Raw genomic sequence first — 12,930 nt, forward strand, 5'->3', positions numbered from 1 at the left:
ACGCACACAAATTTCAAACAAAAAGCATAATAATATTTTTAATTAATTTAAATAATAAATAATTTTTTCCTATAATTTTAAAGATTTTTTGTATTAATTCTAAGTTAATAACTTTATAATCATATTATTTAACATTATAATTACTATATAAAAAAATTGATTTCGTGAAAATATCCATTATAAATATATTAATTAAATTTATAACTTAAAATTTAGATTAATTTTTATATTTTTTTTATATTAACATACTCTTGTTTTATACCAATAATATACTCCCTTTATTCGGTAGTAATATATGCATTTGTGGTTTTTGCATACCCTTGTTAATTCTATTTGTTTTAAAAGCTTTTTTCAGTAATTTTATTGTACATATATTGAATTTTATTTGTTTTATACAAAATGTCTTGCTAAAATCTTTTTTATTATTTTTTAAGATATTTAAATAGACTTTATCTCAAAATAGTCATGCAAGTAAATTTTGTTTCGCTAAAATGGTCCTTCCGACATGGCATCTACGTGGCGATGACATGTCAGCCGTGTCAGCGCCACGTCAGCAACGTATGCCAGCGTCGCTAGTCCGGCACCAGAGGACCATTTTAGTGAAAAATTTTTACTTACGAAATTATTTTCAAATAGAGTTCACTTAAAGTTCTAAAATGATAAGAAGATTAGATAAAAGACTAAAAAAATAATTTCCTCTTATATTATAAAAATAATTTATATATAAATATCAAAATATTTCTAATTTTTATAAAACTATTTATTTCATTTTTACTACAAAAGGTAAAAATATCAAAACAATTTTACACATTCCAATTAACTAATAAAAATATTATTTTTTTAATCCATTATAAAAAAATTCCGCCCCACCTTAACGTAAACATTTTTTTCAGTTACGTATGTTTCGCGTTATAGTGTGTATATATATATATTAGTAATTATAACTCCAATATTTTATATAATAGTTCATCTTTTCCTTCACATTATTATTTTTTTTTTACCAAAATTATTTTAATTATTCACTCTAATTAAAATATTATTATTTTTTAAACTTGGCGGCGGAGTATTATTTAACAATAAAAATCAAGTTTCAACCACAAGCTAAATTACTATCAAATGAACCGGGTTTGGCAATAGGTTATTAATGTTGTAGCTATGATGGGTGTATTTACCGAACAAAACATTCTTTATATCTTTCATAATAATAATCATAACAATAATAATAATAATAATAATAATAATAATAATAATAATATATTGAATTTGTTTAATAGTCACATTTATATTTTGCATCATTCTATTTAATATTAAAAATATCTTTATATTTGTATAATTTTTTTTTTTTTACAAATGTCCTTCTATTAGTATTATAAGACATTAATTGAAGTATGTTTACAAATTTTTTTTAAAAAAATTGTACTACGTTTGGATATAATAATTAATATTAAAAAATCAACAAATAAAAAGTAAATGAAATTTTAGAGTCAGACGAAAGTAGTATATTTCTATTTAAAAAATTTCATCTATACATTTTTTTTAGGTGAAGAAAATGGAAAATGTTTCACGTTGCTAGGCCACAACATTTGATCAACTTGGAATAAACATAACCTAAAAGTCTTCTCGATGTGGTGAATTTTTTTATTATTATTTTTATTACACAACAATTATAAATAAGTATTGATATTATATTTTTAATATAAAAAAATTAATTTTTAATATAATATAAAAAAATAAATATTTAATTTGATATTTTTAGAAGAAAAAATTGTAATAATAATAAAAATTCCTCAAAATTTTTGAAAAAAAGACACATTTTTATTAAAAGAAATTTAAGATTGGGTATTTCAATATATTCAACAAAGTAGGTTATGTGCTTCTCTTTCGTTTTTAGATTAAAATATTTTTTAATGGTGGGTATTGAAGACGTGGTCATAATTAAAAATAAGAGAAATAAGGCTGTATAAAACTCACTTCTAATTTTAAAAAATTATTGCAAATCTAATACATTTTAAGGATCCTACCAGCTCCTCTTTATTATTTTGAAACTTTATATAAATTTGCCAAGTTGCTCCGTGGTTATTGATGTGGCGCTGATGCGGATGACATGTCATCGGTACGTAGATGCCATGCCATGTCAGTAATACATGGAAAATTATTTTTATTTTAATTTTATAAAATATTATGGTAAACTGTTCTTTTAGTTATTTATGTCTCTCTTTATCATTTTAGAGCTTTAAATAGATCATGTCTGAAAATAGTATCGCAATTAAAAATTTTTCGCTGAAATGGTCTTCCGACGTGTCACTACCGGCCCAAAAAAATATCATCTGCATCAGTGCCACATCAGCAACGGCGGATCAGTGTGACGAATCCGGCATCAGAGAACTATTTTAACAAAAAAAATTTACTTGCGGGACTATTTTTAAACTAATTTCATTTAAAGTTCTAAAATGATAAAAATAATGACAAACGAGAAAAAAAAAAAAAAAGGCTTATCTTCCTAAAAATAGGCTTAAAAAATATTGAGTCAAAACTCTTACCATCAATAACTAACAGAGACTAGATTGAGGATTTATTTATTTTGTATTATGATTTTAAGAGAAATTTTTTATATAAATACTTAAAATTGTATATATGATATAAAAAATTTTTTTAAAAAATATATTAAATATCTTTTTACTAAAAGAATACACCTATTTTTTTTTCTTAAAAGAATACATCTTTACGATGAAATTTACAAATTTACCCTTATCCTCTATCTAATTAGTTTGACATTTTTTTTTCCTGTTTTTTTTTTCCACTTTTCTATTTTATTTTTTTTTGCCTTTTTTTATTCTTTTTTTTATTTCCTACATTTTCCTTGTTCTTTTTCTTCTTTCTATTTTTTCGATTTTCCTCATTCTTCTTTTTCTTCATATTCTTTTTTTTTTTCATTTTTTTATTTTTTAAAAAAATTTATTTTGCAGTTTTTCCTTTTTTGACCTAATTTTCTTTTTTTTTTTCATTCTTCTTCCTCATTCTTCTCTCTTTTTTTTTTTTATTTTTATTTTTTATTTTTTTGCTTTTCTATTATTATTATTATTATTTTTAACTTGCCTTCTTCTGCTTTTTTTTATTATTTTATTTTTTGTCATTAATTTTTAGGGAAAATTGTAAAAAATATCCCACAAGTATGCCCTATTATTACTTTTATCTTGTATTTATCTCGTTGACAAAATATATCTTACATGTTTGCAAAAATCGTTATTTCTATCATTTGGTCGCGTGAGACCGCGAATGTGAACGTCACGCGCGGTAAAAGAACATCGTAAGAATTGATATGCGATCATCACTAATTTGTGATGAGAGAAATACATTCTTATATATAGTCGATTACAATCAATATGTTTCGTAAATTATGGAAACCTAATAAAATAAAAGATATGAACGATACAAAGAATAATATATACAAAGAATAATATATACAAGTAAACTCTTTCTCTCGTTAAGCGTTGCACGGGATGCAAACAAACGAAAGCTTGGATCGCAAAAATTCAAAGGCCGGTCGAGGTAGGCTCTTGGTAAATATATCGGCCAGTTGAAGATGAATCGGAACAAACTGAGTGTGCAACTTCCCAGAAAAACAAGCTCTCGAATGAAATGACAGTCGGTGTCAATATGTTTGGCCCGTTTGTAAGCTACAGGATTCTGGTTTAAAAAAAAAATAGCAGTCTTATTATCACTTAAGAGTACCGGGCGACTCGTAGGCAACTGACGAAGCTCTCGCAGTAAATTTGTGAGTCAAACCATCTCTGAAGCAGCATTAGTCAGTGCAGTGTATTCAGATTCACAACTTGAACGAGCAACTGTGGTTTGCTTCTTGGCACTCCACGAGACAAGATTACCACCTAAAATAATGGAATAGTTGTAGGTTGAGCGTCGTGTCTCTATACATTGAGCCCAGTCGGCATCAAAATAACCAACTATGGACTTCTCGGGACGATGAGTGAAGTTTAAACCATAATTAATGGTACCTTTCACGTAACGAAGAATTCGCTTCAAAACTAAGAAATCAACGTCCGTAGGGGAATAGAGAAACTGACTTACAGAGTTGACTACAAACGAAAAATCAGGCCGAGTAATGGTCAGATACTGCAAGGCTCCAACCATATAACGGTATAATGTCTAATCATTTAAAGAAGAACTGATACTAAAAAATGACTCACCAACAACAAGAGGTGTGGAAACAGGCTTGCAATCCAACAAATCAGCCCGCTCCAAAATATCATGGGCATATTTTGCCTGACCGACGAAGATACCATCCGAAGTAAATGAGATGTCGAGACCCAAGAAGTAATTCAATTTACCAAGATCCTTGATAGCAAACTCCGCATAAGTGCTTGATAAAACTTTGTAGCATACCCTGATCATTGCCAGTAATTATAATATGATTCATATAAAAGAGAAGATATAGAACAGAAGAACCTCTATAAAGACAAAACATGGAGGAATCAAAGTGAGTTTGTCGAAATCCTAACAACAACAGATATGAATTGAATCTCTGAAACCAAGCTAAAGGTGCATGGCGAAGACCATATAACACCTTTTGAAGTCGACACACATTATGAGGTCGACGCGGATCAACAAAGCCATGTGGTTGTGCATGTAGACGAGTTTAGTGAGCACACCATTCAAAACGGCGTTTTTCACATCTAACTTATGAAGGGACCATTTTTTATGAACAGAAAGGGCTAGTATTGTACGAACAGTAGCAGCCTTGACGACAGGACTGAAAGTGTGATGAAAATCGGCACCAGAAACTTGAGTGAAACCCTGAGCAACAAGACGAGTTTTGTGACGCTCAATAGAATCATTTTAGCAATATTTAGTCCTAAATACCCATTTAGAACCAGCAATATTAGTGTTGGGAAGAGAAGGAACTAACTCTTATGTGTGATTGTTCATCAAAGCATCATTTTCTTCTTGCATAGCATATATCCAATGAGGAAATTTGCAAGCATATTTGAGACCACGGGGCTCAGAAATAGCTGAAAGAGAAGAAAATAAAGCAGTTGAAGTAATGTCAACAGGATACCTGGGTTTGAAAACACCAGCCCGCGCTCGAGTAATCATCGGATGTGTGGGCAAGGGCGGTGCTGGAGGAAGAGAAATAGCAGGACCTGTGGGTGGTCCTGGTTAAGGCGGTTTATTAGGTTCAACTCCTGGAGCTGGAGCTGTGGTAACTGGAAAAGGTTCCAGGAGGGGATCATAGGTCAACTCCGGTTCTGTATGAAGACGACATGGAGCAAAATCTGAAGATCGACCATTTTCTGGTACAGGTTCGGTCGATGCCGAGCAAGACATTATAGGATCCAAAAAAGTTAATATAGACAAATCATGCGTTGAAGATGTAGTACTACTAAAAAAAGGAAAAACCTATTCGTCAAACTAAGCATGACAAGTAACATAGATGCGAGCGGAAGAAAGATCAAAACATCAAAAACCTTTATGAACACTGTTGCGACCTAGAAAAATGCATGGATGACTGCGAGGTGATAGCTTATTCACTGCAAAATCATGAAGAAAAGGAAAAATCCGACAACCAAAGGGTTTAAAGATAGTACAATTTGGAGCATAGTGAAATAATAATTCATATGGTGATTTATTATCCAATATGGACGATGGAAGCCGATTAATAACATAGACAGCAGTGGCAAAGGCTTCAACCCATAATGATGCAGAGGCGGAAGCATGAAACAACATAGAAAGACCTGTTTCGGTGATATGTTTGTGCTTTCGTTCAACTCTACCATTTTTCTGCGGAGTATATGGACATGATATTCGATAGAGGATTCCGTGACAAATCATAAACTCCTCAACACCTTTGTTCACAAACTCTGTTCCCCCATCAGAGTGAAACTTTCAAATCCGAGAAAATTGTGTACAAACAAAGGTATGAAATCGAACCAACACCTTATAAAATTCAGATTTAGCACGTAATGGATAGAGCCACGAAAACCGAGAAAAATCATCCACAAACATGGCATAATAATGATAAACCGGCATAAGAAGTAATAGGATCAGGCCCCCACAAGTCACAATGAACCAAATCAAGCACAAAAGAAGCACGTCTTTTATTCAATGAAAAAAGTAATTTTTTGCTCTTAGCTAATTGGCAAGACGAACAAATAGTGAGATCGGACAATAAGAACGTAACAGATAAATGACCTAATTTATTCGGCAATGAAATAACACCAAAACAAACATATCCTAGGCGCAAGTGCCATAAATTAAAGCTACCTCTTAAGTCTTTATAATGTAAAGCCGCAACCAAAGCCGAGCAACCTTTTTCGTATATATAAAGTCCCTTCGCACAGTTTCCCTGGGCCAGAATTGCCTTTCTCAACCGATTCTAAATAGCAAAAGATTTGCCAGAAAATTCAACATCAACATTATTCCGATATCAACTTACTAATAGGGATGAGATTTTTAGTAATATCCGAAACCACCAAAACATCCAATAACTTGACATCAATGGAAAGCCGACTAGAATTAATGTGAAAAATAATAAGAGAATTTTGTTACCAACAATAACCTAACCATTACCGGAATATGGTTCAAAGGAATCCGAATGAGTGTTGTGAGGGGTCATGTGAGATGAAGCGCCGGAATCAACATACCAATCAGAAGATGGATTCGTTTCAGAAACATTACAAGCAGCCCTGAATGCTTGAGCAAGATTTGCTGAGAAAGATGACTGGGATGGGCGAGAAGTGGCTTGGTTCTGCAGCTGCAGAAAACACGGACACTTGTCCTCATAGTGTTCCCCCCGACAGAGTTGACAGTAGAGTATGAAAGGACGACGTCCACCACCACGCCAACCACCAGGGCGACGCTGACCAGTAGGATCCAAAAAAGTTGATATAGACAAATCATGCATTGAAGATGTAGTACTACCAGAAAAAGAAAAACCTGTTTGTCAAACTAAGCATGACGAGTAACATAGATGCGGGCGGAAAAAGGATAAAAACATAAAAAACCTTTATGAACACTGTTGATCACACAGGAATTTAAAACGTTTACCATACTCTGCAACGGATTGGGTATCAGGACAACAGCTCTTCCCGAAGTTGATTTGCACGCGAGGTCAAAGCATTGGCATAGGGAGATTTAAGGGCGAGCCATGCCAAGCGAAACGTCGTGCAATCAAGGACCTCAGCCATTGTTTCTAGTTCAAGGGTTGCGTAAAGAGCACCAAGCAATTTATGTTCACACAGAAACTAGTAAAGTATGCCGGATTCGGAGATTCCTCACTGTTATCAGAAGTGAGAGTCTTGGCAGGAGCAGTGGACGAACCATCAACAAGATCCATGAGTTCGAAGGTGGTAGCCGTGAAAAGAAACTGACATTTCCACATTAGATATGTGGAAGTGGACAACTTGATCTGGACAAGATTGATCATTGTTGTCATCTGCAAGCAGTGACGAAATTATCATCTAAATCCCGGGGAGGGCAAAATATTATAATTTATTTAATATTTAGCTAATAAATTTAAATAAATAATAATGATAAAATTAGATATGAATTTAGATAATTTTGGAGGGACAAATTGTATATAAATAGATAAAAATTAATATTTTTAATACTAAAAAAATTATAAAAAATTTGGCTTGGGGGTCATTGATCCCCCAAGCCCTAATATAGTTCTATCCCTGTCTGCAAGGAAGAAGTAGCGACGGGAGCAACCATGGATAGGGTAAAGGATTTTGGAGGAAAGAGATAAAAAAAAAGTCTGCTACCATGCAAGAATTGATATGCGATCATAATGAATTTGTGATGAGAGGAATACATTCTTATATACAGTTGATTACAATCAGTAGGTTTGGTAAATTATGGAAACCCAATAAAATAAAATATATAAACGATACAGAGAATAATATATACAAGTCAACTCTTTCTCTTAATAGATATAAATAGCAAATTTTGCAAACATTCAGGATATATTTTGTCAACGAGATAAATATATGACAAAAATAATAATGAAATATACGTGTGAAATAATTTTACAATTTTTTCTTAATTTTTAATTTTTTTCCATTTTTTTTTTCTTGTTTGCACTTTTTTTTTTTTTTTCACAATGATTTCTAATATATATTTTATCCTATCACATTAAAAAAATTCTTCAAATCAAAACCATAAACAAACAAACCCAATATATTATATATTGAACCATTGACGTAATAGTATATGTATACATTAAAATAATTGTTAGTCATACTAACGAAAAAGTTTGTCAGAAATTTGTTGTGTTAGGTGAACATGCTCTATATTTATTAAGAATAAAATTTAATACTCATTTTGTCCCATGAATAATGGTGTCGTTTTCTAATTTAGTAATTGTATTACCTACCTAACATAATAAATATCCTTATAACTTACAATATATACACATGTATTATTATTTTTATATTACAAATATTAATAGGATTATTTTTGTTTTTTTTATTACAAATCAATATAATACTAATATTAAAAAAATTATGTGTACGTCTTTTTTTTACATAAAAGATGGATTCAATTTTCACTTTTGTATGTCATCCAATAATGTTTTTATTTTATCTTTTAATAGAAAATTGTACAATTTAATAAGTTTACATTTATTTTTTATATTATTATACTTAATATTAAAAATATTTTTATATTTATATTATAAAATATTAATATAAATATTTTATCTTTCTTTTCTTGAATTGTATTATGTTTAGATATAATAATTAATACTCAATTCGTCCTGCCTTAACGTATACATTTTTTTTTTTATTTTTTAGTAATCATAATCTCATTATTTTACATAAATATTTATATTTTACCATTACATTATTATTTATTTTTTATAAAAATAAGGGTAAATTTATCTTTTACTATTCATTTTAATTTAAATATCATTATTTTTTGTACTCTCCGTGAAAAATAAATGTATACATTAAGGCCGAGAGAGTTAAGATATTAACATACAAAAACTAAATATAAATTTATTAAGTAGATGAAAGTAATATTAATTTTATTTTTTATTAAAAAATATAAAATATCCTATTTATGTCATCCAATTTTATTTATTTATTTTTTTTTTCTGATTGTCATCTAAATTTATTTTTGCTTTTTTTAGTAAAAAAATCGCTTTTTCTAAAAATTTTAAATTTTTTACTTCATTAACTAACTACAAGCATTCGTCAACTCAAGGGAACAGTAAAAGCGCGTTTCTTTTTGCAGAATCGCTTTTTGTGCAAATGTGATTTTTATGGTTGTACGGACGCGCTTTTTCACTCTGACGCTTTACTGCAGTAATGCATATAAATGGCAACCGTTTTTCAGAGCCTTTTTTTTTACAGCTTCCGAGCTCCGTTTTCCGGCGAACGCTGTTGCTGCTCTTCTTCCACCGGTGAGTCGCGATTCTAACTAACGATTTACTGGTTCAATAATGGAAGGCGAAGGAGGGGGAGACTCCAGTTTGAACCTCAATTGTAGCAGCATTCCGGATTTCTCGCGCAGAAGCCACTGCGACGCCGATTTTTGTATTACTCACGTGTCTGGATCATCGGAGCCGTCGACGGAGCGGAAGAAGGTGAATGACCAAATGGCGGAAATCGGTGGTAGATGTGAGGCCTCCGGTGCTCCGGCGAGAACTCCTACTGATCTGACCATGAGTGCGGTCAGTGCGGCGTTGAAACTTCAGAAGGTTTACCGGAGCTATCGCACTCGGCGCATGTTAGCTGACTCCGCTGTGCTTGCGGAGCTATGGTATTTCAATCAGCCTTTTCTTCTTTAAATGCACGAAATTTTAACTTACCTTACGACGCGGAAAATCATGAGTTTTTGTTTTTTATCTCCTGTTTTCGCCTTCCTGCGTGGTGTTGGCTTTCGATTCACAATTATGTAGAAAATTGTCTAACAGAAAGCCATAACCACTAATTTTTCTCAGAAACTATGTAATTTTTCTGAGGAATGGATTGTTTGATCTTCATTTCTGGATGAGAAATTGCAGGTGGCAGGCTATAGATTTTGCTCGATTAAATCACCGTACAATTTCGTTCTTCAACTACACGAAGCCAGAGCCTGCTGCATCAAAATGGAATCGTGTAGGCTTGAACGCTTCCAAGGTAACACACACACACAAATAGATTTGATAAGCAAGATTACCTAGCTAGATTATTCAATACATCTATAATCTCTACAATTGTTGTTTATTAGTAACACGAAAGTGTGATCAGGTGGGGAAGGGATTGGCTAAAGATGGCAAGGCACAAAAATTGGCTTTTCAGCACTGGATTGAAGCTGTGAGTCTCATCTGATTTTTCCCATTCATGTGCAACGATAAAGTGCATGTTATATGTTCTGTTGAATTCCCACTATGACACGATGGTAATATGAGAAAAACATTTTGAGTATGTTTATTTGATTTGGTTGCTGCTGTGAAATTTATGTAGATCGATCCTAGGCATCGGTATGGGCACAACTTACATTACTATTACGATGAGTGGTGTAAAACTAATGGCGGTCAGCCTTTCTTCTACTGGTGAGACAACTTGTGTAAACCATAAGTCCATTGGAGTTACATGATTATTTTCAAGTTTATGCTATTTGTTGCAACAAAATTAGAACATTAGACATATCCTTTGGTTTTGGATATCATACGCGGCACAGGTTGGACTTGGGAGATGGCAAGGAGGTCGATCTCAAAGAGTGTCCAAGATCGAAGCTTCGTAAGCAATGCATCAAATATCTTGGACCTGTAAGTATGATAATAGTTTATATTTGTGAACCTTAGCAAGTTGCCTGTCCAAGTTATCTTAAATGGTGTATACACTTTATTTTCGATTCTGGTGTCCGGCAATCTTTTTTTCGAAGCTAAGCTCGACTAGAGTCACAAAGCCTTTTTAACTCTGTTTTGTGTTTGGTCTGGCCAGAAAGAAAGAGAGCATTATGAATATGTGATCTCCAAAGGAAAAGTTTTGCACAAACTAACCGGAAAACCTCTAGAGACGGACTACGACGATACATCTGCAGGATCGAAATGGATTTTTGTGATGAGCACTTCTAAAAGGCTCTACACAGGAGAGGTCAGCTCTCTCAGCACCTAATGACAAAAAAAATCGACACAATTACATGTGTATATATATATATATCATTCATGACTTTTTTCTTTGGAATAATCAAAATGTGCACGTTCAATTACCTAAAGAAAAAGAAGGGATTGTTCCATCATTCGAGCTTTCTCGCGGGAGGAGCCACTTTAGCTGCTGGCCGTCTCAGTGCAAAGAATGGAGACCTTAAGGTAATGTCTTTCTTCTTCGATTCACACTTAGGATAATGTCTTTCTTTCTTCTCCAAATATAGAGTCGATGCAGCTCTAGCCGTCTCCATGTATCGACACTCACATTTAATCATCATACGATTCTGAGCTTTCGACATTTAACTTTCTATCTGCACTAATCAGGGCATCTCAGCCTACAGCGGACACTACAAGCCAAGCGACGAAAGCCTTGACATCTTCCTCTCATTCCTCAAGGAAAATGGTGTCGACTTGAATCAAGCCAAGGTACGTATCCTCTAAGTATTAGTAAGTATACATTTTTCCATATTTTATTGTCTAAATACAAAACATCTATTTCTTTAGTACATATGAACCCCACTATATATTACAAATATTCTCACATTTATACTAACAAAGTACCACACAGATAAAATAGTTTTTACATAAAAAAAAAATACAATATTTATTAAACATCGTACAAAAAATAAATATTTACTTTCTAAATGGACGAAAGAAGTAATTAATTATGCATATCCTTAAACTTTTGAACTTTTTAAATAAGATGATCATATAACATATTATCAGACTCGGAATGTCTCTTAAATCCAACTTGTACAAAACGATGCGTACCCCTTAAAGTTTAACCTTTTAAGTGAGACGCTATTTAAGAATTAAGTTTCTCCTCATATCAGATATGCAAGGGAAACGAGGACTACTCCGAAAACATCGAAAATAGCATGGATGGAACATTTCAATGCGAGCAAACGGGAGCGCTAGGCGAATTCAACAAGTGCGATCAGCTTCGTGTGGCCTCCAAGGCCGAGGAGAAGAGATCTTTATCAGGCGGGGTTCAAAGTTCCAAGGCAGACGTGCCGAGGAGCGCCATAATGGAAAGGATCAACTCGAAGACGACGAGCTGGCGGTCATACCAATTAGGCCATCAAATCTCCACCAAATGGTCGACCGGCGCCGGCCCCAGAATCGGGTGCATCGGCGATTACCCCGTGGAGTTGAGGCTACAAGCACTCGCATTCACTAAAATCTCTCCCGCGCCTCTCCTTTCGCCTCCTGCCAACGACGACAGCATCGCTAAACCATCGTGAATTAATGATCATCCTCTGTTGCATCCACAGCTTCTTCTCGGTATTCATATATATATATATAGCTTTTTATTCTGTATTTGTGTGTGTATTTTAATCTGCCTTTGAAATCTGCATTCTAATGGCTAGTTGGATATATATATAGTTCTATACCAGTTTATGAATTTTTAGCAGAACTAAAGACCAGAGCTTAATATAGAATAGTTTGTAATTTCTCTAACGGTATATTTATTTTGTGGAATTATAAAGTTAAAAATGCCCTTATAATTTATTTATTTATTATTATTATTACTACTACGGATGTGAGTTTTCTTTTGATGAATTTAGAAAAAATTTAATTAGGTATTAAAATAATGCATGATAAGATGTTGTATTTTGCTATTTATATAGGTTAACTTTTATTATAATTGAAAATAAATATTTTTGAATGAAATACGAAAATAATAAAATGAATACATTTAATTTAAACGATTATGTAAAAAATAAATCGAAGATAGTTAACAGTTTCACACATATCTATGCGCATGCCGCCATGGGCGT

At 32.6% G+C, this 12,930-nt stretch overlaps 1 protein-coding gene across 1 annotated transcript; it reads left to right on the plus strand.

Annotated features, from left to right (window-relative positions):
• The first annotated feature begins 9,382 nt into the window (after positions 1 to 9,382).
• On the plus strand, positions 9,383 to 12,631 carry LOC127250992 (IQ domain-containing protein IQM3-like). The gene is made up of 9 exons (XM_051274507.1): positions 9,383 to 9,777; positions 10,022 to 10,136; positions 10,248 to 10,313; positions 10,464 to 10,552; positions 10,681 to 10,768; positions 10,944 to 11,096; positions 11,219 to 11,311; positions 11,474 to 11,575; positions 11,983 to 12,631. Exons 1-9 carry the CDS (start codon positions 9,458 to 9,460, stop codon positions 12,391 to 12,393), a joined length of 1,437 nt encoding a protein of 478 aa, XP_051130464.1. The 5' UTR covers positions 9,383 to 9,457; the 3' UTR covers positions 12,394 to 12,631.
• Positions 12,632 to 12,930: the final 299 nt, after the last annotated feature.

This window comes from Andrographis paniculata, unplaced genomic scaffold (genome assembly GCF_009805555.1).
Source record: "Andrographis paniculata isolate CXL003 unplaced genomic scaffold, ASM980555v1 Contig38END, whole genome shotgun sequence".
In the NCBI taxonomy this organism is placed as follows: Eukaryota; Viridiplantae; Streptophyta; class Magnoliopsida; order Lamiales; family Acanthaceae; genus Andrographis; species Andrographis paniculata.

Coding starts and splice junctions, on each gene's coding strand:
- LOC127250992 (XM_051274507.1), top strand. CDS start 9,458: ATGGAAGGCGAAGGAGGGGGAGACTCCAGTTTGAACCTCAATTGTAGC. Junction 10,553..10,680: donor GGTCAGCCTTTCTTCTACTG/GTGAGACAACTT, acceptor TACGCGGCACAG/GTTGGACTTGGGAGATGGCA. Junction 11,576..11,982: donor TCGACTTGAATCAAGCCAAG/GTACGTATCCTC, acceptor TCCTCATATCAG/ATATGCAAGGGAAACGAGGA.